The sequence below is a fragment of the Eleutherodactylus coqui genome, chromosome 9 (assembly GCF_035609145.1).
Source record: "Eleutherodactylus coqui strain aEleCoq1 chromosome 9, aEleCoq1.hap1, whole genome shotgun sequence".
NCBI classification, from domain to species: domain Eukaryota; kingdom Metazoa; phylum Chordata; class Amphibia; order Anura; family Eleutherodactylidae; genus Eleutherodactylus; species Eleutherodactylus coqui.
In genome coordinates, this window is record NC_089845.1 from 68337564 (window position 1) to 68362751 (window position 25188).

Below are 25188 nucleotides of genomic sequence, written 5' to 3' on the forward strand. Positions count from 1 at the left end.
AGTCCACCAATCAGCGGGGGTTGGGCAGTCCTACTCAGCAACCAGACTGCAACTGGTTCAAACAGTACTTTCTGATAAAGTTAAACACAGTCTGTGCTTCCCTATATCAGAGCCAGGTAGCCTGTCAGCAAGAGCACTCTGCTACCCCAGAGAGGAGACAAGCGAGTGTAGAGGGCTGCTCGGTGGATTAACCCCGGCAGTACTACAACACTCACCCCTTTGAACTGAACTGCAGGTTCAGCTAGCGTGCTACAGCCAATATTGTGGGGGAGAGGGTTCTATTTCGCTTCAACTTCATAGCCAGTCTACACTGCAGCCTCACTGCCCGGCAGATGGAACACACAGCAGCCATATTTATAATTGTGTCGGTGTCTAATATTGAAAATGTTAACCAGACCACCATCATTGGACATCTCTTCTTGCAAAAGGCTGTGTATGATAACCAAAGCTTGACCCATCAACATTTTACCCCTAACAAATAGACCTATGACCTATGCAAAAATGACCACGATCGCCTGTTTTGTTTTTTTTTCATGATTAGAAACTTGTGTAGACTGTAAAAGGAACGAGAAAATATCCTTGTCATGTGCATTAACTTTAAAATCCAAATGCAAAAAACTCCATGGACCACCTTGCCATTTGTGTCCTGCCATGTCCTGTACTGCTCCTCAAGCACCCATTATGTAATGCAGTTGGCTATTCCATGTGTCCAACAAGCTGGTATGTAGAGCGGTCATTTGCTTACATAACATTTAGGTTGTGGCTCCCTTTTGACAAGCTTATTCTCCTTTGCATGAGTAAACAAGCGGATGACGTCACCACTAGCTCGTTCGCTCTAGTGCAGCCTGTTTAGACAGGCAGATTCATTGTTGACTCATTCAACGGGAATCTTTCAGTATTGTTCAGTCTTTCATATAATGAATGTGAAAGACTGAACAATTGTCTTTTAAACGGAGTGACAAATAAACGAGCCAACGATGATTTTTATGCCTGCGTAAAATGAATGAGAAGCCAACAGTTCTGATTCGCATTTAAACTGAATGACTATTCGCTTTCGCTCATTTGAACGATTTCCTTATTATCGATAATCGTTCCGTCTAAATGCACCCTTAGAGAAGAGATCTACATCTGTCGATAACTACTTGTAGCCCAGCTCACGTGGAGTGTCTTATGTTGAATACGGGTGACGTTCTGCAATGTCCAAAGTATCGGTGAGACTTGTGGTTTCCTCCTATCAGAAGATACTGCATAATTTTATTGCTTTCTCCATTTACAACCTCTCCTCATTATTTCCGAGATAAGGTCTGTGTTGTAGATTTATTGCCGTGGCAGATAAACTGCAGACACAAGAACAGCTAAGAGATTTCACAATTGGTGCGGTACACATGCATATATTTCTCAAGTCCCCTGAGCCAAACAAATGGGCAAAAGATATGTAGTTATCAGGCAAGTGATACAAGGCATAAATACTCGGAATGTAGAAGCTTTGTTCCAGTCCGCTGAGAATTTAGCGCTGTTCATAAACCTTTATTCCCAGACCTGCTTTTTGTTTAGCCTTGCTATGTGGTGACATTTCAGGCTGCATCATATAAAAAAGCAAAGTCATTGGAGGTTTGAAGTGCAGTTTAATTTCTCTTTTCCTTAAGTCACTCATGGCATCACAATCTGCTGAGTTGATTGAAATCTTTTGTAGCTCTATAGTGTCTAAATTGCAGATTTGTTAGTCGCCTCGTGCTTCTGACCAGAGTACTACACATATGTTTTATGTAACCTACCTTTTAGGCTTTCGTTTTGCCTGTTTTGTTTTTTAGAGTTGGATTTATTTAGTAACTGATTCCAATAAACGGATCAGTACCGCGCTCATTTCCATTAGGCAAAGAGGTTTGTTCTGCCTGAAAAAAAACAAAAACATATGTCTGCTTGATACAACCTCTCCTAAAGTACAAACACAATTGTAAGAGCTTTTTAATTGCTCAGCCACTTGATCTGTCATTTGCATTTCAAAATCCATTTCCATGTTGAAAGGCGACAATACATGAATTACTTTCGGAGTAGAATTAAACAGGTTAAAAAAAAAAACTCCATCAACAAAGTAGTGAGTTTCCGAAAATGTGTGACCAAATTTAGCTTTGCATTTTTTTTGTATGTGACAAAAAAAAACGGTATTTTATTTTATTTTTTCTTTTAAATACTGTAAGCATTTTTGAGAGGTAATGAAATATGTCTCCATTTCCAGATAAGTATTAAGTATCCTAGCACATGCTGTGAAAATGACGGCAATTTGGAGGGTTTGTAAGAATGTAGACCAAATCAAATGACTGTAATTTTAGCTATTACTCTTTGTACAGTGCTTTGTGAAACACTGAAGGAATCACTAGAACAAGACCGTGACTCTGCAGTCCTCTGGCTCAATGGATTTCATAGGCAATTGTTACTTATGTCTTTCTAATTTGAGAAATCTAGGGGACGCAAATAAACCCTGATTGCACATTTTTGGCATTCTTCCATTAGTTACTTTGTATTTTGTAAGCCAATAACTCAAGAGAGAAGATTTAGCAGAACTAGTGCTGAGGAAAAGTGATGCAGTTGCCAAGGAGCAGCTGAAAACTGGTTGCTATGAGCAACTACACCACTTTTTCTTACCACTAGTTTTGATAAATCTCATGCAGTGTGTTTAGAAAAAATAGGTAGAACGTGAAGCTAAGCGTTAAGTTATTTCTATTGATGTCACTGGGTATCTAGCTGCTCTGTTTTTATGACCACCTTGTAGGTTCTTTGAGTTTATCTTGCTCTTAAAGTATATCTGTAAAATTAATAAATGTTCTATACTGTATATACAATGCATTCAGAAAGCCTTCAGACTAGAGATGAGCGAACGTACTCGGTAAGGGCGATTTCGCAATCGAGCACCGCAATTTTCGAGTACTTCACTACTCGGGTGAAAAGTACTCGGGTGCGCCGGGGGGCGGGGAGAGGCGTGGCGGCGTGGGGGGTAGCAGCGGGGAACAGGGGGGAGCCCTCTCTCTCTCCCTCTCCCCCCCACTCCCCGCTGCAACCCCCCGCGCCGCCACGGCGACCCCCGAATTTTTTCGCCCGAGTACGGAAGTACTCGAAAATCGCGGTATTCGGGTGAAAAAGGGGCGTGGCCGAGCACGTTCGCTCATCTCTACTTCAGACCCTTTCACTATTTTTTTTTCATTTTCTTAGGTTGTGGCCTTGTGTAAATTTAAAAAAAACAAAAAGTTAAAGCTTTCCCCATAATTCTGCAGCCAATACCCCATAATGACCAAGTGAAAATGGAATGTTAGCAATCTTTGTAATTTTTTTTTATATACAAAACTAACATTTTGCATTTACATACGTATTCAGACCTTTTGGTTTGACACGTGAAATTTAGCTCTGGGGGCCTCTTGTTTCTTTTTCATCTTTTGAGATGTTTCTACACCTTGATTGGAGTCACCTGTGGTGAATTCAGTTAATTGGACATAATTTTAAAAGACACACCCCTGTCTATGTAAGGTCTTACAGCTCACAGTGATATTGGAGTCAAAATCAAGCCATGAGGAGGAAACAACTGCCTGTAGAGCTCAGATAGGATTGTGTGAGGGCACAGATCTGGCGAAAGCTACAAAAATGTTTATTTCACTGAAAGCTCCCAAGAGTGCAGTGACCATCATAATTCTTAAATGGAAGAAGTTTGAAACAACCATGACTCTTCCTAGAGCTGGCCAACAAACCAAACTAAGTAGTCTGGGAACAAGGGCCTTGTTAAGAGATGTGACCAAGAACCTCATGGTCACTCTGGCTGAGCTCTAAAGATCCTGTGTGCAGATGGGTGAAACCTCCAGATACTCAACCATCACTGCACCACTTTACCAATCTGGGCTTTATGTCAGAGTGGACAGAAAAAAGCCTCTCCTCAGTAAGACACATGAAAGCCCTCCTAGAGTTTGCTAAAACACACCTAAAGGACTCTCAGACAGTGAGAAACAAGATTTTCTGGTCTGATGAAACGAAGATTGAACTTTGGCCTCAATTCTAAGTGTTCTGACTGGAGGAAACCAGGCGCTGCTCATCACCTGCCCAATACCATCCCTACAGTGAAGCATGGTTGTTGTTGTGGGTCTGTTTTTCAGCGTCTGGTACAGGGAGATTGGTCAGGGTTGGTGGAAAGCTGAATGGAGGGCTGACAGAGCTTGAGATGATCTGCAGAGAAGTCTGGCAGCAAATCCCCAAATAAAAGTGTGCAAACTTTGTGACAACATACCCAAATACAACCAGAGGCTGTAATCGCTGCCAAAGGTGCTTCAACTAAGTACAGGGTCTGAATACTTATATCGCTGCATCCTCCAAGCTGTACATATGTAGTTCCTTAAAGCGACCCTGCAGTTTCTGGACAGAATTTTGTCTTGGGACTGGAGTGGTCATGGGGTACTACACTCGTTCTCTGCCATCCTTCCAATCTGCTAATTTTGGGTCCCATTTTTGGCTGTCCAAGGTGGCTGAGGCAAACATCAAGCTACCTAATCCCTAAAGTGCATTGCTAGTGTTAGACTACCAATGCACTATACCTGCTCTCTGATTTGATCGTTGCTGCTTATATATGATATATAAATATCTCTGTTTGCAGTCACCATACAAACACACATGACCTAGTTACGCAGCTGCTAAAAATCAATCCAATAAGAATTATGCTGCTTTGCCCACAATAAGCTCGAGAAACATACAATGCCTACAAACATAAAGATGACTACACATATCGGGTTGAGTAAATATAACATTAGGAGATATTATGTACACACTGGCTGCAGATCTGAGAGCAGTATGAGTGCAGGAGAGCTGAGCCTGTGAAGATAGCCCTGCCCTCACAGCTAAGAACACATTGTTACATCCTATTTACCAGAGAAGCTGAACGCCATATAGGCAGTGGATTGCAGAGGGGCTGCAATTAATCCTTTTATTTACAATGTTAAACCATTTCTTTTTATGAAAGTATATTACAAGATTGAAGAGACCGCACAGCCTATAAGATGATCATAAACTGTCTGAAAAGTTAGTTGTCTTTCAACACCTCTATCAGTTTGGCACTCCTTCTATTTTACCAATGTCTTTTCTGTAGGTGATGTCACCTGAGCTGAACTCAGTATTAACAGATGTGGTCTCGTCTGGACTCTTACAGCGGGATCACAATCTCCCTCTTTCTACTGGTCATACCTCTAGCTATGTAGCCAAGCATCTTACTTGCTTTCCATGCTGCTGACCGCATTGTGGACTTATGTTGAAGCCGTCAGAAATCAGAGCCCCTACATCGTTCTCTGCAGTTCTGGCTAACGCAGAACAGCTGATATGATACTCAGAGGATTCATTCTTCCCAATTACGTTATTTTATATTTGTAAACCTTAAACTGCAGTTTCTATTCTTCTGACAATTTTTCAAGGAAATCTAAATAATTTTTTACATACAAGAAACAACTCTGCTTTACAATATGCAGTTCAATATGCAATTGTTATTGTGAAGGCATTATTAGATGTCCAAAATATGTGAAGTTTTGGTTATTCACATCTTGGTACCTTCCATCAAACAGAAAACTGTATGGCACTACAGAAAAGGACCTTGGTAATCTGTATGGCACCCTACAGAAAACCTAAATATTTTTCCTTAGTACCTAATATGGACTGAAACCTTATATATTTTAGATTGTCTAATAATATGTTAACATCTACAACTGCATATCGGAGTGAAAAGTTCTTATATTTCTTGGAATAGGTGTCTAGCACCCAACCCATCTCAGACTGCATCAGCTATCTTACAAGTCATTTTTTTCACTTCTGTAATAAGTTCCAGGCCATAAGCTTGAGGCAGCCGTATTGATTGATTCTGATGACCTGTCTCATTCTGATTTCTGTAAGGTTCAGTGGTGTGTTTTTTTGTTTTTATATCCGTGTTTTGGGTTTTTATGCCTTATATTACTGCTGCATGCCACTTTTACACTGTTTAAACAATGCAATACAATTATAAAGTCTGAGAAGTTGACTACACATCATTAACATATTGCTAATTTTAGCTCCTTGAGAAGCAAAGACCATGGTTTAATCTGGCGAAGTTGTCATCTACTACAAGATGTTGTGATGGAAGATTTTCCATCTGAAATTTTTCTTCAGAGACCAAAGATTGTGAAGGTTAGCCAAACATAACGTTTACGGTTTTAATTGTTCTGCTTTTATTAAAATTACCATCCCCACGTGACCTTCACAGCCAATTAGTGTATTGCTCCAATGCATCCAAGATGAAAAATGAAGCAACTTTGTAATAGGTCTCAATTAAAAGTTGCCTACTCTTTTGTGTCTACAGTTGTTATGGAAACCTTTATCTCTATGGTAACATACTGCAAACTAACCCTTTGCTGTCTGGTTCAGCAAATGACCAATCTTTCCCCTGCTTCTTACCACGGCCTCTTTCCCATTGTTATTTTACACTTCCGTTGGTCCGCTCCAGGATAAGAGGCAATGGCTCACCTGTGAGCGCGGATGGAGCGCACTATAGTTTGCAACTCATTTCATCTATTGGAGTATTCTAGCATCACTATGTTATAGAAAGTGTTGTCTTAGTAGTATACCTAATTTTCATTTTATTACCACAAGACATGTTCTTTTTTATTTTAGGTTTTTCTTAGTTATTTGATAGACGATAAAATGCTATACTCCTTCCCACTAAATATTGTACTCTTACTTTTAGAGCCTTTTGTCTTTGCTGAGCCTTGCATTTGAAAAAGATGGACAGCAACATTTGGCATTTCAGTCTGCTTCCTGTTTGCATCACTTGTGTATACTCCTGAGAAGCCGAATGAACTTTCATAGAGATCCTGGCTTCTTGAGTACTAAACAAGGTAGATAATAACCTAATAGTCATATATTTTTTTTTCAGTGATTTAGAAATTGGGTTTATTAATCAAAAGGGTTGGTCATTTGTTTTTGTTATAAATTGTATACAAACATCAAAATGTCTTTTCTGAAAAAAAAAAGCTGTTCAGCCTTGCATTGAAGTGTGTTTTCCATCAATACAACCCATGCCCCTGTGCTCTGTTATTGATATTGGAGATTATGCACCCTGCAGAGGCTGCAACCTACAGTGGCTCTGCTAACACCACAGTACAATATGAGCAGCTTCTACCCTTACATTACTGTCTCCCTTCACCTTCCTTGTATACTATTAGTAATTGCAGTAGCACCTCGGGATGCGAGTACCTCAGCTTGCGAGTTTTTTGACTTGCGAGCAGGCTCTCTCCCGAATTTTTGCTCTGATTTACAAGCGAAAATTCGGGGTACGAGCCTGCTCGCAAGTCAAAAAAAACTTGCAAGCTTAGGCTCAGGGCCATCTATACTCACCTGTCGCTGGCATTTCGTCCTCGCGATGGTCTGCGGCTTTGCTGCAGGCTGTCGCTCCCTTCCCCATGCTGACACGAGATGTCATTGAATGGCTGTGATTGGTTAACCCAACATCGGATTCAAGACCTGCATCCAGAAAGCTATGCTCTGTTGGCAGCAGCACTGCAGATCATCGGGGACCAACGGCGGTAGGTGAGTATTGATTTTTTTTTTCCACTTGTAGTTTCCTCATTGAAATGCATTGAAACGCATTAATGGCATTTCAATGGGGAAAAGTTCTTCGATATACCAGTTTTTCGGCTGAAGAACTCCATCTTGGAACGGATTAAACTCATATGTCAAGGCGGCACTGTATTAGGAAGTTATAGTACTAGTGTTCCTAGTGGCCCAGCTATGCTACATGGTACATCTATTATGATTCCCACACATCTCACACACAGCTCTACTACACGCATCCTGATTCAGACACACACAACTGTGGTACATCCATGCTGATTTCCAGACATCACCAGCTCAGTAGACTCCTGGATACAGTGATCAGCTCCTGGTCATGTGATCCCTAATTCCACCCACACAGGAGATCACATGATAGTGACGTCATCACAGGTCCTGGTGGCTGCTGTCGGCCTATCCAGTATACAGTACTTTCTACCAGATTGCAAAATGGCTCCTCCCACAGCAGTGACTTCACTGCAGGTCCTTAATCCAACCGGATCTCTTTTACCAAACTGCAGAATGGCTCCTCCCACAGCAGTGATGTCACCGCAGGTCCTTCAGCCCACTAGATGTCTGTGGTGGTTGTAGGTCGGTGTCTTGTATCAGGACCGCTGAGTTGAGTCTGAGATAATAACAGCTTAGTTGTATTCTCATTTTGTTATTTTTTTTAACTTTATTTTCTTTATTAAGGAAAATTTGAACAGTACATAATAAAATCATATGGTAAACAAACTCGGTATTACAAATAGTACATGCTGTGTTGTAACTTGCTTGAACGTAATAACATAACATTTTCCTTGTACATTTTTTCTTTTGGGTTGCGATAAACTTAAACAATTAAACTCAAACCGTCTATGCCTATTGGATGAGTTCTTTATGAGATGGAACTCTGCGTTTGCTATTTGCTTAGTAAATGGGGGCACAGGAGAGCGAATGGGGGGGGGGGGTGGAAAGAGGGAACATGAGTCTGGGAGTTCATTCTACAGATAAAGTGGAATTGGCATCCAGCCAGATATCCCATATTTTTTGAAATTTGTTTGGGCAGCCTCTGTTTTGGTAAATAATTTTTTCGTAGGAGATTACTGTGTTCACCGACCGAACCCAACATGAGATCGTAGGGATTCCCGCAGCCATCCAATAAGTAGCTATTGTTTTACGCGCCAAGAATAAGGTCTTCTGTAGGAAGGTGCGGGTGTGGTATGGCCATTCCTCTTCCTCCAATAGGCCAAATAGGATCGTCTTAGGGTCCATCTCAATATTAAGAGGGGATGGTAGTAGTGAGTTTATGAAGGATACAATCTCAGACCAGAATCCATTTACCAGGGGGCAGTCCCAAATCAAATGCCAGAAATTAGCTTCTGGCTGGCGGCATCTATGGCAGGAGTTTGAGGAAGAGTTGCCCATTTTATATAGACGGCTGGGTGTGAGGTATGCTTGGTGGATAATATATAGCTGGATCAGTTTATTGTTGACTGCAGGGGAAACTGAGAGATGGGATTCGGATATATCTGTCCAGTCCTCCGGCGTTAAGGACGGAATGGCTGTCTTCCATCTATCGTAGGCTGAGGGCGGGTTATGGTCGGTTTTGGCTGAAAGGAGGTGCGTGTAGAGCACCGAGATTAGGCCCTTGGGTCCCTGGGATCTGAGGATACCAATTGTGGGGTATTTGGATATGTTTGTGGAGGTAGGTGGGAATTGGGAGTTCAGGGCGTGCCGCAACTGAAAGTATCTAAATAGCTGAAGTTGTGGGGACTGTGTTTTTTCCCGCAATTGGTTAAATGTGAGGAGACTCCCGTCTGTATATACGTCTCCCACCGACACCACTCCAAAAGACCTCCAATATTGAGGGTCTGGGACTGACTGGAGGGCTTTAAGGCCGGGGTTGTTCCATAAGGGAAGTTCGCACATTACTCCTTTGTACTGTTGGATGGCCTTAGCTTCCCTCCACACCTTTAAAGCTAGTTTGTGAAGTGGCAGTATATCGGGAGGGTTGGTATGTTCTGGGAATTCCAGGAAATTTAAAAGGTTGTTACCCTTTACTTGTTTTGCCAGGTATTGGTCAGCGATGGGCATTTCCCGCTCTAGGAACCAGCTCCGGACGTTGCGTAGCTGTCCGGCTAGGTAATATACGTGCAGGTCTGGGAGCGCCATTCCAGCCCGCTCCTTCGGTCTTTGTAGGGTCGAAAGACTAAGCTTGGATCGTGTGGAGTTCCAAATGAAAGATGTAGTGAAGGAATTGAGGGCTTGAAAGATGCGTTTGGGTACAACTATTGGCATATGTTGTAGTATATACAGGCATTTAGGTTGAATCGCCATCTTTATCAGGTTTATACGGCCAGCTACCGAAAGCGGTAATTTGGCCCATCGCTCTAGTTTATTTTTGACATTCCCGAGCAGTGGGTCGATATTATCTTTTATGGCGTTGTTTGGATTTCGGGACATATATATTCCTAAGTATTTGAAAGTGGAAACCACGGCTAGGTTATATCTGGCGACACAAGGGTCTATTATTGGGTCGAGATTTGTATATAGAATTGTGGACTTGGGCCAGTTGACATGTAGACCCGATAAGTAGGAAAATTTGTCAATTTGGGTCATAGCGTGGGAGAAGGAGGTTATAGGGTCTGACAAAAATAGGATTGTATCATCCGCATATAAGCCCACTTTACTTTCAAGGCCCGCCCATTTAATGCCAGTTACTTCAGGGGTGCTTCTCAACCGGATTGCCATGGCTTCAATGGCTATGGCAAATAGTGCCGGGGACAGCGGGCAGCCCTGACGGGTGCCTCTTGCGAGGCGGAACTCGGTGGATGGAATGCCGTTTACTATTACATTGGCGTTTGGCGATTTGTAAATGGTTTTAACCCATTGTAAGAATTGGGGGCCAAACCCGAAGCGAACCAGGCAGGCCTCGAGGAAAGTCCACTCCAGCGAATCGAAGGCCTTCATTATGTCTAATGAGACCAATGCCCAGGGCATGTTAAACTGTTTGCCCAGTTGAATTGCTGTCTGTACTCTCCGTATGTTGATTGTTGTGGACTTTCCTGGCATAAAGCCGGTCTGGTCAGGGTGTATAATAGATAGGATTACTTGATTTAGTCTTGTGGCCAGGAGTTTTGTTAGGATTTTGTAATCGACATTTACCAGGGATATGGGTCGGTATGAGCTACAGTCTGTGGGGTCTTTGTCTGGTTTCAAAATGACTATAATAGATGTTCCGTAGAACGAGGGCGGAAGGGATTGGTCTAATTGGGCCTGTTGTAATGTTTCTAGTAGCAGCGGGGCCAGTTGTTCGTCATATTTCCGGTACATTTCAATCGGGAGGCCGTCCGGGCCTGGAGCTTTATTAGGTGCCATGTCTCGGATTGTCTGCCGTATTTCGTCTAGGGTGATTGGGGCCTCCAGGAACTCCACCTGTTCTTCGGACAATGTTGGAAAGGTTAGGTCACTCAGATAGTCTAGGATATCTGCCTTTGTAAAATTTGTGGGTGAGCTATATAGGTTAGCATAGTATTCTTTAAAACGATTTGTAATGGCTGGGGCGTCAGTCAGCTCCGCACCATTTTGATCTTTTATCTTAAGGATTGTGTTTAGGTGTTTCTCGTGTTTAATCAGATTGGCTAACAAATGGCTGGATTGGTTGCCTAGTTCGAAGTAATATTGCTTCGCAAAGAATAATTTACGTTTGGCCTTAACGTGAACTTGGTGTTTGTAGAGGCGGGAACAACTGAGCCATGCTTCTTTGTTAGAGTCCGTGGGGTTATCAGTATAGGTCTTTTCTGCCTCGAGTGTCTTGCTTTCTATCTCTCTGTCCGCCTGGGCTGTCGTTTGTTTGATATATGTAATGGCTGATTTAAGGAACCCCCGAAGGTATGCTTTAAGGGTATCCCATCTCAGGGCCGGGTGGGTATTGTTATTATGGATATCTAAGAAGAGGGATATATGGAACGGAGTTTGGTCGTCTGGGCCCAACAATTTAAGCCAAAACGGGTGTAGTTTCCAGGTAGGCAAAATTTTGAGTTGGGGAAATTTCAGTGTTAGAAGTATCGGACTGTGGTCCGATATTCCCCGCGGACAATGTGTTACATCTGAAAGATACACCGCCACTTCCGCGGAACTGAATATATAGTCAATTCTCGAGAGGGAGTTCTGGCCGGGGGAGTGGCAAGTATATTCCAGGGTGTCGGGATGATGTAGCCGCCAGAGGTCGACCCAACCCACGCTCTCGGTTATCTGCCGGAGGGAGGAGTTAGTGCTTGTATTTGTGTTAGCTAGGGCATAGAATTTGTCTTTGGTCGGGTCCATTACTAGATTAAAGTCTCCCATACAAAGTACTCCTACTGAGGGGTATTGGTGTGCGAAGGACACAGCCGTCTGAAGGAGGGAGAGGTTATTGTGTGGTGGATTATAAATACATAAGATGACATATGGTTTGGAATCTATTTCTGCATACACAAATATTGATCTACCCTCCGGGTCTTTACGGACATTAATAGGGTTCCATCTTATGGATCTGTGTATAAGCAATGTAACGCCTCTGGAAGAGGGGGTGTGAAAGGAGTGGGCCGCCCACTGTACCCATGGCTTCTTAAGGGTGTCGGCTCTGTCCCTGGTGAGGTGGGTCTCCTGCAAACACATGATATGGGGGTTTGTTTGTTTAATAAAGGAGAAGACTTTCCTGCGCTTAAGGGCTGTGCCGAGACCACGTACATTCCAGCTAAGATATTTTAAAGACATTGGTATCGGTGTAAATATAGGTCTCAATCGGCGCCCCTATAATTGGGGGAGGACGGGGGGAAGGGCTTTGCAAGTACAGAGCAGTGGGGGTCATTGGCATAGACAGTTCAAAACATATAACAACAATTGTCTCATAACAGTTTAAACCATTGGTTATTAGCATCCTGTCTGAATATAAACGTAGGAACCCTAAATTAGGGTTCCGGTAAATCTAAAGACAGGAGTCGATGAAAACCTTAAGCTACAAACTATCTGTAGGTAGCTGATCTTACTGGGGGGGGAAAAGGGTCCCAGTTGGCTATGGGTGGCTGGCTTTGTCTGGTGGACTTGGATTATTAAATTAAAGTAACGTTGAGACACGGGAGGTCCCGGGCTACAGGTCCGCGGCATGGACGGCCGGCACACCACCAGTAGGTCAGGGGAATAGTAAGCTTCTCAGCCACATTTCAACTCAGTATACATATTTATACATGTTATGAATTGGCGCCTCTTGGTGATGCCGGATGCATTTCGAGCCACTCCAGAGCTTCAGTAGGAGAGTGTAAAAAAATTACTTTTCCCTCTGCGGCAATGCGCAGACGGGCTGGGTATGCCATTGAATAGGGGATATTTCTGTCCCTAAATTTCTTTTTAACCTCCATAAAGGTAGCTCTTTGTTTTTGCAAGTCCGCAGAAAAGTCAGGGAAGATAGATATCACTGAGTTGTTGTGCTTGAGTGGGCCTTTTATTCTGGCTTGACGTAGGGCAGCGTCACGATCCCTGCAGTTAAGAATTCTTGCTAGAAACGGACGTGGGGGTGCGCCCGGCTGTGGTGGTTTCGCCGGGACGCGATGAGCCCTCTCCACGGTAAAGTGGGCAGAAAAGGTGTCTTCACCCAACAATGATTTTAGCCAATTTTCCGCAAAGAGTTCTGGTTGTGAACCTTCTGTCTTCTCAGGTAGGCCGATTATGCGTAAATTATTGCGGCGCGCCCTATTTTCAAGATCATCGGTTTTTGCTTGACAATATTCCGCTGTTCTCATGGCTTTCTTGACTGTTGCGGGGATTGGACGCAGGGAGTCCTCCACATTCGAAATGCGGTCCTCCATCTCCCTCACCCTGCCGCGCATATTTTGTAGATCTTGTCTCAGGAGGACTACGTCTGATTTGACCTCTTCTATCTTATCTGTAAGGGCGGACTTGCAGGTGTTAATTGCCTCCAGGAGTTGACGCATTGTTGGTTCTGGTGGCTGCCCAGATGCATCTTCGGTTTCTTTTGTTTGAGCGGGTTGTGTCACTCGGGGGGTATGTTCCGGAGTTTCGGTGCGTGAAAATTCTTTCAGTCTCTCTGCCGCAGGGCCGCTTTTTGCGCGCGTGCTCATGTTCACGGGCAGTTATTTAACGTGTTTGACTGAAAGCGTAAGCGGTTTCTTTGGTGATGTGAACGTGTGAGTATTTCTAAAGAAGATTACTTGCTTATGGGGCTGGTTAGTCGATCCGGTAGCTTGTGAGGGTTCTAATAGAGAGTTTAGATTGTTATTATCTCCGGGGGCCTTACTGTCACAGAGTCTCGATCGTCTTCCGGAGTTTAGCGTACTGGTGAGATGAGTTATCAATATAGGGAGATATTATTTTATTTTGGGCTCCGGTCAGTTCAGGTAGCTCAGCCGGATAGTCGTCGGGTCTTAGCGGCCTCCTCTGTAGCGGTTAGGGGGTCTCAACAGAGCCGCAGAGGGGAGAGTCAGAGTGAGGAGGTACTTTATGGTTTGCTGGCTCAAGTCCAAATTAGTTCGGAGGGGATGGGGTTTCCCCGTCCGGGCTTCTCCTCTCCAGGCGCTTGGCGTCTAGCTCGGCGGCGTGCCGCTGCTAGGTGTTGTCCCCCGACCTTTGTCCCCACTTACGATTTTGTCGCCGGCTCCGCTGGGCCGGATCACGGTCGGCAGGTCGTCTTGCCCCCGGCGTCCAGCCGGGTGTGGTGAGTTGCGTTCACTGCGGTGGTGAAAGTGCCGGGCGGTTAGACGAGTCGCGGTTCTCGACAGCTCCGCGGCAGACGAACCGCGGCAGGGGAATCGAGAATTCTGTCTCTCCGCGGCAGCAAGGGGGCTCTGTTTCGCCGAACAGCCGGGAGCAGCGCGCCCCCAGGGATCATCAAGCCCAGTAACAGGCGCCGGGACCGCCCGGACGGCTGTTCCACCAGGCCCAGTGCGTTGTGTCCTCGCGGCAGCGGAGGAGAAGGCGCCAGCCGGTCAGTCAGGTCGTTCAAACCGTCAGCCCACGGCCCTCCGTGGATTCCGTGACAGCCGGGTTGTCTCAGGTGGCAAGTAGGTGGCGCAGCCGGGTGCTGGAGACCCCAGTCCCTCGGGAGGTGTCCGGTCTCCGGGCCGCCGGCCGCTCAGGAGCGCAGGGGTTAATGTTCATTCAGTCCCCAGCAGTGCGTACCGGGAGGCAAGGAAGCCGCTCGCGCCCCCCCCGCGTTCGGGCTTAGGTTTTCAGCGGAGGTACTCTCCGCGGCGGCAGGGAGGGGGCACGGGAGGAAGCTCGGAGGCAGCCGCTCCCCAAGACACAGCAGCGCCTGTCTTCTTGCAGCGCCCAGCCGGGACGGCGAGCGCTCGACCCGCGGGGAAGGAGGGGAGGGGGATTTGCAGCAGGAGAAGGAGATCGCTTGTGTCTCCTCCGCGGTCGGGCTCAGGCACTCCGGCGGCGGCGCTCACAGCGGCGGCAGGAGGGGCAAATCCGGGAGGAGATTCGGAGGCGGCTGCTCCGCAAAGCGAAGGATCGCTCGTCCTCTTGCGGCGCCCAGTCGGAACGGTAAGTGTGTTCGCCCCGCGGGAGGGGGGGGAGGGGGGCTCCAGGCAGCCGCCCGGACGGCCAGGGCCGACGGTTCAGTTCCGCAAGTGTCGGCTTGTTTTTCGGAGGGAGAGGAGGAGGGCAGCTCTGTTTTTCAGAACGGTGCTCGGCGGGGTAAGTCTCCGGCGCTGCCCCTTTGGACGTCGGCAGCGGCGGGAAGCAGACAGGGCGTTGGCGCGGTCTCACCTCCGGGCCGGTCCACGCCGCTCCACAGCACGCTCGGCGGGTCTAATTGGTCCCGGTTCCGTCCCAGCCTCTTGCGGCAGGTTTTAGAGGACTTTTTTTGTCCTATTACGGCACCCTAAGGTCAGGATTCTGCAGGATTAGCTTTTCCCCTGGGGAGCACCTCTCAAGTGCGACTTGCCATGTTGGTCGCTGGCCACGCCCCCCTCATTTTGTTATTTTTGTCCTCCCCTTCCAACAGACCCAACTGTGGTGTTCTTCTGTTGGTCAGGCTCTGTGTTTTATATATGTTGTAGGGCCTGCGATGTCGTCACCAGGGGCGGAGCATGAGAAGCACCCACACACACACATACATACATACATACATACATACATACATATAATGGGTCTTTAGTAGTTTGATAAGCCCTCATAGGATGATTCCCACCCCCTCTTTATCTTCTCAGTTTGAAACTTTTTGTTCATATATGTTTTTCTAGTTTTCTTTTTTGACTTTTTTTCCCTTTAAACCCGTGTTTTCATATACAATGCCTTGGAATTAAGAGGGCTTTAAAATTTAATCTAGGTTGTCCCTGCTTGGACTATTTATCAGCCAGAGCAGAGAGCTGCTAACAAGATGCAGTTCTTGCTCTGGTACAAGCAGGCCATTCATGTAAAACATGGAAAGACATTAATATGTAATGCTATATGTAATGTATGTTTGCCAGTGAGAGCTGTGGTCTGAGAGTTCTTTCCTTTGCAGCAGCAACATGTTAAAGGCACTGTCTGTGATATAAGAACTTTCAGTGGTATCTCCAGAGTTAATTTACAGAATACATTAATGAATTGCTACCTCCTTAAAGGAGTTGTCCCACTTCTAGGATCACCTGTCCTCTGGATAGGTCAACAGTAGCCTATAGGGGGTGGCTGCTGCTCGCTGCTAATCACTGGAGCTGGTATTTGCATAATGCATGGACCCGTGTGCTTCTGGCAGCAAAGCAACACCATACATTAGAACACCGGCCCTGGTGATGAGCTGATTGTGTAGGTCCTGCGCAATGGATCCCCACTGATCAGCTATTGATGACCTGTTCTGAGGATGGGTCATCAGTCTTAGCAGTTCAACCCCATGGATCTAGGCATTTTGTTCCTCAATAGTTTTTATTTCCCCAACATGTCGGTCAGGCTTTGTGCCCTTCCTGTTTGTGAGCCCTATTCTTTGTTGTTTTTTTTCTTGTTTTGCTTTCCTCCTATTATGTTTAGATTTCAGCCTGTAATCTAACGCCTGTATTGTAGATACATTGTAGGCTAAATGCAAATATAAAACATGAAAAGTAAACACAGTAAAACCATTAACTTTAATTGGAGATTTTCCTCATTTCCTTGTTCTTCTAAAAAAAAAAAAAAAAAGTTAATCAGAATTCATATTCATAAAGCATAAATACTAGTTTTTTTTTCATTTGTTGATGAACCCTGAGTGGATTTCACATAGATATGTTGTGAAGAAAATCCTCTTCAAATCTTTCTTTACGGTGAATATTTTCCAGATATTATTTCCCAGAATTCCTCAGTGTCACACCACACTCCAGCAACTCAAAATTCACAGAATGCTTCCCCTGAAAATGAACATCTCCGGCCTACTGTGGTGGGACGCGCTAACCAGCGGCTTAGTGGAGATGGGCAGGATTGGGATGCTGCGTCCTCCAGGCAAGTGGCTCTTAGACTGTGAGCCTTTATATTTGCTTCTTCTGAAATATTTAATTTACTTGTAAGGTAAATGTTCAAACATTTGTTCATAGTGCCAAAATTGCCAAAATGGTCCAGTCAGGCCTTAACCGATGGGGTACTGGACAGATACGAAAGAATAGAGCCATTTCATCCTTTTACCACCCCATGTGCTCCATTTTTAACAGCCATTGTGACTGGTGTAACCAAACCCCCAATATTGCATCTATGATAGATATCGAAAAATAGGGCTTGTTTTTCATAAGTGTTAACCACATTGCTTAATCCATTTTTATAATGCACATTATGATGTGTTTTGTTTAATTAAATGTACTATGATGTAAAAAAAAAAGAGTTATAGTCAGCTCACTGCCCGTTCATTGTTGTTTAGGGAAAAAAACCTGCCTACTCATGGTCTTAAAATGCTGGGATAGAAACAAAAGTGTTGTAGCTGACAGTACCATGGCGCGTCAGCTGGATCAGCAGAGCATAGAGCGTCTCATGAAGCAATATCTTGTCAATTGGAAGTTATAAAAATGCCTATTAAAATGCGTTGGAAAACCATTTTATCTGAAATGAGAGCTGAAGAGCAATCTGGATTTTGTTGTGGATGCTTTGTTATCAAAGCTTCGGACCTGCACCTTTTTTTTTGGTCATGATCCATTATGACATATATAAAAAGAGATTCAATGAATAGAAATCTACTGCTAACATAAAAATAAAAAGTGCTACTCACACGGTCTAAAGTGCTAAAGTTTTGGTATAGTGGAATGTCTCCATGAGGATGTTTTCAGAGGACAATAGAAAATTGTTGTTTTGATCAAGGTGCTTGGAGTGGAGTGTTCTTGCAGTATGTGTGTTGAAAGCTAGCAAAGGTATAGTTGTTGTTGAAGAGAGTATTTTAGGCTAGGAAATCTAAAAAATATTTATAGAAAAAAGTTAAATCTATATTCTGTTGCATTGTTGAGAAGCATTACACATGGACTAGACAAATTTCTGTAGACTTTTTAGTAGCCAGGTAGACCATTCTTAGTAGCTGGACCATGAGAACATAGTCATCAGTAGAACACAGCCCAAAAACATAGGCACTAGCTGCTAACATTTAGGCCTTCCTCACACAGACATTTGCAGAAACGCAGCGTTTTTCATCGCAGCATTTACTGCGGTTTCAGCAGCGTTGTCATGCCTTTCTTACAACATTTTGGCTGTGTTTTCAGCACAGCTGAAAACGCAGCCAAGGATGCTGAAGAAAAAAAATCAATACTCACCTAGCTGACGCTCTCTGAGTCCCTGCCGCTGTTCTCCGGAGCTCCCGGCACTTGCCATCGCTGGCAGAGGATCTTTTGCTAGTGATGGCGTTAAAAGACCCCGTCTCCAGCAAGAGTTTGCTCTGATTGGCTGAGACCACTGAGTGTCAGCAGCCTCCGCCAATCACAGCCAGTGCTGGATGCACCAATCACAGCCGTTCATTAAATGGCTGTTATTAGTGCTTCGAGTGCTGTCTCTGATTGGTTCAGGACCGCTGGCTCCGCCAGTCGGAGCAATCTCTTGCTGGGAGTCAGGGATTTTAATCCCCGTCACTTGCAATAGATGCTTTGTTGGCTTGACAAGTGCCCGGAGCTCCGGAGAACAGCAGCAGGGATCCCGACGGCGCTAGCTAGGTGAGTATTTCTTTCTTTTCTTTTTCATTCATTTCAATGGGTGACACACAGCTAAAAACGGCCAAAGATAGAACATACATCGCTGTCAAAGCGCAGCGTTTTAATGCTTGTGTGAACAGCCCCAATGAAATGAATGGGAGTGTTTTACACAGTTTAGTGCAGCACTGAAAAGACCGCGCTAAACGCTGTACAAAAACGCTGTGTGGGGGTTGCTGTTTTGTTTGAGAACTTCCTGGTAATGAATTAGCAGTAAGGCTAAGTTCACACTGGCATTTTCCATCTAGCTGTTCTGTTGTAGGAGCAGCTAAGCAGAAAGAAAATACTTGAGTTTTTGTGCCCATAGACATAAATTAAAAACTGAAGACCTTCAATTTCAATTTTTTGTCAATTCTCTGTCGCCATTCTGCTTTTAAAATCGAAGTATAAGTGCCGTCAACCGACAGCTGTACCTTTTTTTTTTTTTTTTTTTAATCGAAAAAGCAGAACAAAATGGATTGCAAAGTTGTTTTTTTTTTCAGTTTTTTTTTTAACATTGTTGTCAATGGAAAGCGGAAGCAAACAGAAAACGGAAATGAAAAATGGAAGCAAAATAAGTTGCCTTCTGTTTAGCTGCTGCCACAATGGAAGAGCCTGACTGAAATAAAGGAGTGTGAACTGGCACTAAGTAAAGGTTTGCATCACATGCATGTGTGGTTTCCAGGTAAAAGCTCCGCAAAAGGACTGTATGTGAGCATCCACAGTACGAGCAATGTGAGGCTTTTACTATCACTGCATGTTTGCTGCTACTTTTTATGTTCAGAAGCGAATTTCTTTTGGTTGTATATTATATGCACTAAAGAAAACAGCCGATCGGTAATATCTGGTATTGAGGGGCGCAGCACAACTAAGATATTCATTTCTCTTTTCAAGTGGAAACAGTATTCAAGTGCATGCAAACTCCAGGACATCACATTGGTCTCCGTTGGAAAGAGGCTATTCAGACCCTGCAGAACTTGAAAACGAAGATGCGTTGGATCTCCAATTTCAGCAGCTCAGTCTCCCTCAGTTTTGTGTTCTTGTTTTGGAAAATGCTGCACCTCTGCTAAAATCAGGTTAGTTTTACATCAGGGGTACACAGCCTTTTCCAGCCGGAGCGCCACATTGTCATATTGATCCACTCCCAAGGGCCATTATAAAGTGTAGAGTACTTGCAGTTTCAGTCTGCAGGGCTCATACTCCGTTGGCCATTTTCGGCGGCTCCTTGAAGTTGAAGATAGCCACATACAACGAGAATGGCTGATGGAGCATGAACGCTGCAGACTGAAAGTGCATGTACTCTTTAAAGGGGTATTGCCTTCTAAGACCTTTTACGTCATATCAAAAGTATCTGCCATAGTTGTCTGATAGGTGCATGGTCCACTCCCAAGACGCCCACCTATCAGTAGAATAGGGGTCTGCTTGTCTTTCACTTGGCACTCCCAAGGAGCATACCATGCATACATGTATAGTCAAGCATTTCACAACTTCCACAAACTGCAGCTTGGCGATCAGCATGCTTAGACTCATGTACTCCTTCTAGCCAAACGGGCGTCAAGGATCCCAATTATACTGATATATGGGGGCCCAGAGATGCTGCACAATATGCCCTTCGTAGTTTCTTGGCCCTGCTCCTTAGCTGTACGTCCCTCCTACTCTTCTTTCTGACATGAAGACTACATGAGGACAGACGGGCACAAAATGGCATGGCAAGTCACATGTGGATCTTGGGTTTGACACCTCCATTCTATATCATGGTTACAATTTAGTAAATAAATGGCAGTGCCAGATGCATTCTGGGTTTTCAGTTCATCTATAAAACCTGAATTAGAGGATTTAAGGTACACAGAGGAATTTCCAAGCATAATTGAGATCCAGTCGTTGCATGCAGGAGATGTGCGGCTGAAGACTAATCTAGTTGTGTAATTCTCTTGGTAAGCTAGAGGGCTGTGCTGATATTTGCTGAGCAGAGTGGTGAAAATGTGGCATTAATAAATTATGGAGGTAGTTTATCTCTAGTGTCTTTCATCCACAAAGTCAAAGGTTTACTACATTGTCTCCAGATAATATCCTTTACGCACAGCAGCGCCTGCATAGGAAATGTACAACTTCATTTCTGTGGTGTCCTAGGAAGGAGCACGATAAACCACATCATTTACTCTTGTATGTGTGAAAACAATCTGTACCGAAATCTTCTCCCTTTTTTAACCTTTTTAGAGCTTTATTTACACTGTTTATGGTCTGGGTCTACTTTATTCTTTAGAATGGAAAACTGATGAAAACTGATTTTGCAATGAATCCTATTATTTGTATTTTACTCTTTTTTTTTTTTTTTTTTAATGTCATTAATTCCAGGACATTGTATGTATGAAAAGGGAGATATAAGTACATTTATACAATGAAAAAACAAGTGCAATACACATGTACTAAATGAGTGACAGACAGATGGATGACCCCTTACAACCTACAGGGTGGGTGAGCGTAGAAGCTGCCCATGTGGTAGTGTAGTGGCAGCAGAGGTTATTGTAAGCTGTAGGCTTTCCTGGATAGTGGGGTTTTTAGGTTGCATTTCAATGTTTTAAGGGTGGAAAGTCAAATACGGTTGTGTATAGTATCAACTGGACATCTGCAACAATGCTGAGGCTGTTTGAACAGCGCTCTGACTGTTCCTGGAATGGAGTCCAGCTGAGTGCTAAATCTACAGCTTTAGGGCTCTCGTCAGGTGGCTGTGAAGGAGCGAGACGGTTAAGACTGCATTACCATTGGATACATAATCTGGAAACATAAGATGCTACAGGACAATATTGATGCCTGTTCCAGGGCTGATTGACAATCAAGCCGTAGGCGGACAAGCTGAGCACCACCGTAGGAATGGGAAGCATTAAAAGTATTGATACTGTCAAGAATGGTGCAAAGAAAAAAATGGTCACTAACTCCATTCACATCTTAGTCTACTCAGGAATTGTTGACCTCAATGTACAGTGATGTGCAGAACTGTTCGTATTGTAGTTCATTCATTGCATTTAATAAAATGTATATATTTTTTCCCTTCTCTTTCCCCGTGTGCAGAAAGGCGCAAGCTTTTAATCTTGATCCTTGAGCTGCTTACTGAAAACTTAGTCTTGCTTGGCGAGGCCATTTCAGAAAATGTCTGGGAGGATGAAAGTCTCATAGGACAAGAACTGGTGAGAGAGCAATATTGAGATTATGGAAAGAAGAATGTATCTGCTAAATATCTCCTTGTCGGGCAATTAAATGATATTAGCTGTCCGTCCAATATTAAGTTTGCATCCATAAAAACTTGCTTACAAAGCACTTTTTGGCTCTTCACGCTATAATCGTCCTAGCCAGCTGCCCGAGTTGCTGTGGCAACCTAAAAAAGGCAAACAATAAGACAATGTCAATAACCTTTTATTTCTCTGATATTTCTTTCTCTCCTAAAGGTTATGCATGGACAACACCACTGCTGAACTTAATTACAAATGATTTTTTGGAAAGGGTTCCTTTTTTTTTTCCCTTTCTCTATTTTTGCTATAAATTGCACACTGCTTATATGATTTAAAGCTATTCCAATAATGTAATAAGAACTTAGTTTGCGTTTTTTGTTTCTTTTTCCTTTTCCAGAGATGTAAACTGCTTTTCGCGCTTGATACACTTGGGGAGACTATATTGTATCATAAAAATAACAATAGTTCTGAGAAGCCTGACTCTTCTCTTGTGAACCATAGAATGGCATTTATCAGCATCTCTCTCTTCACAATGCGACTACTGCAAACACTTATCCCAATGGAAAAGGTAAGAGATGAAGAATAATCCTGAAAAGCAGAAACCTTTTAAAGGCTTCTTTCTCAAGATTGTTTTGGTTAATATTAATGCCCCAGGTTATACTCTGCAATCTTTACTCCTGGGCCACTTTGCAGTCAAAGGCCTCGTGCGACAAATCCTTAGACCGAAATTTACAGTCGGGAATCGTTTATCTATACACACTATTGATCTCTCTATTAACCATTGTGGGATAATGCAGCGCCATTGCACATGATATGCACTTAGAATACACTCGTTTCATTTCTCTTCCTATTGCTGTCCAGAGTGTATTGTATATTCCAGGAAATGTTTGCTGAAGCAGAATTAAGTTGGTTATGATATTGTTATAGTCATTTTTGAAGAGGAATTCCACCCAAAAACTACGTTTTAGCAAACCACAGAGATTAGATTAGAATGTCCAGAGTAAAGTGTGCTCGAATAAAGAGGTGGTCAAAACTGATGGACTATATTATAGTTATCACTATCACGTCTGTCAGAAGCTCGGTTTTGGCTGGATTTCAATCTTATACAGGCCTGTAGTCAATGTACCCGCTCTAAAGTCATCCACAGATAAATGTATTACTGATAACCAGTGAGTCACCTTCCCAACCGGAGACCCTAAGGCCTCATCTCCACGGGCGCGCCATGAGGCCAAAAATGACGGCATACTCACCTGTCCGAACGCTGCGGGTATCCCCTCTGTTGCGGACGGATCTTCTCTCTTCAGCACGGCAGATGTATTTGGCACATCAACAGCGTGCCGCATGCATGCGCCATGCACACTTTTTAATCTTCTGCTCTCCCGTGGATCCGCGGCGCAGCACAGAAACAGCTGTCGGTGTGCCGTGGGTCCAGATGGCTTCCATTGACTTCAGTGGGAGCCGTCCATACGGGAATTCCATAGGAAAATGGAGCATGCTGCAATTTCTTCCCACGCGTGCCCCGTTTGCCAGGAAAAAAAAAATCACACCCGCATGCATTTATTTGCCCTGCAGATGCTAATGCATCCCTATGGGCTTCTGGATCTGCGAATCTCCTGCGCAGGAGACACGCTGATTTTATAATTAAAATCCACACGTTGACATTGTGCCTAAGGCCTCATGTCCATGGCATGCACAGTTTTTTCATGTGGATATCCACAGCGGATTCACTGCTGATTGCTGTTTTTCCCCACGAGAATGCACGCGGATGCACTGCGGATCATCCGTGTGGAAAATATGTGCAACCCCACCTCCCAGCCTTTTCCCCATCTCCCTAATTGATTTTAGCCTTCAAATCTGCAGTGATTCCACAAATGTATTTAAATGTATTTGCAGATGCACTACGGATCCTAAGCTTTCATAGAGATTAATGGAGCCACATCACGATAAAATGGAGCATGCTGCGATTTATTATTTGCGCGTGGCATTCGCAAATCATTTAAAATCAAATCGGCAGGTGTTAAATGAGACGTGGATGCCACATGCTTCCCTATGGGCTGCTTGAACTGCAGGACTAAAGGAAAAGTTGTTCATGGTTAGGTTATCATTTTCAATAGAACTGATTTGGGTTCTATGCATATCTCCATTATCCTCTTTTGCACTAGTTTTGCCAAATTTACCCTAATAATGCTTGAAGAGGATGTGTTAGCTTTCCCACCATGTCTGTTTTAGATAATAACTATACTCTTCAAGATATAACAAGTCTAGCATTTTTTCTCAGAACTCTATGTGCTGGTACTCTGTTGTTCCACCTAGACATTATGAATAAACTAGCTGATATACTTGGTTTTGCCAGAGTTAATTTGGTACAGGTGTTTCCCAGTTGTTTCTACAGAAAATTTTATGAAGTCGGGGTTACTTCAGAGGAACTGAGGAATAAAATATGCATACACCTAGAGGAGCATTAGATTCTCCTCAGACTGCATGTACTGATGTCCTTCTGCAAAATGTGCCACCGCTCAAACTCTCCTTACTTTTTACCCTTAAAGTTAATGCCCCCTTTTCTTGAAATTTACCCCTAGACTGGAGGTTGCAGCCCCTTCTTAGCCTTCAAGGTATGCTCCATCCCTGCAGTCCATGGCCACTACCTTATGTACTTTGCAGCCTTTCAATATATACACACAGCCATGAGCTAGATTCTCGTCAGTATATGCACACAGAGGTCAGTTAATTCTCCTCAGTATATGCACACACACAGAGGTCAGTTAGATTCTCCTCACTATATGCGCACAGAGGTCAGTTAGATTCTCCTCACTATATGCACACACACAGAGGTCAGTTAGATTCTCCTCACTATATGCACACACACAGAGGTCAGTTAGATTCTCCTCACTATATGCACACACACAGAGGTCAGTTAGATTCTCCTCACTATATGCACACACACAGAGGTCAGTTAGATTCTCCTCACTATATGCGCACAGAGGTCAGTTAGATTCTCCTTAGTATATGCACACACACAGAGGTCAGTTAGATTCTCCTCACTATATGCACACACACAGAGGTCAGTTAGATTCTCCTTAGTATATGCACACACACAGAGGTCAGTTAGATTCTCCTCACTATATGCACACACACAGAGGTCAGTAGATTCTCCTTAGTATATGCACACACACAGAGGTCAGTTAGATTCTCCTTAGTATATGCACACACACAGAGGTCAGTTAGATTCTCCT

At 43.9% G+C, this 25188-nt stretch overlaps 1 protein-coding gene across 1 annotated transcript in view; it reads left to right on the top strand.

Moving 5' to 3' along the window:
• The window catches only part of RTTN (rotatin), a 232755-nt gene that overhangs the window by 31002 nt on the left and 176565 nt on the right, over positions 1-25188 (top strand). Inside the window, exons 7-12 of the mRNA XM_066579499.1 lie at positions 6066-6180; positions 6737-6887; positions 16875-17052; positions 19623-19804; positions 21798-21913; positions 22353-22523. Of these exons, the coding sequence (XP_066435596.1) occupies positions 6066-6180; positions 6737-6887; positions 16875-17052; positions 19623-19804; positions 21798-21913; positions 22353-22523 (913 nt within the window). The remainder of the gene's footprint in view (positions 1-6065; positions 6181-6736; positions 6888-16874; positions 17053-19622; positions 19805-21797; positions 21914-22352; positions 22524-25188) is intronic.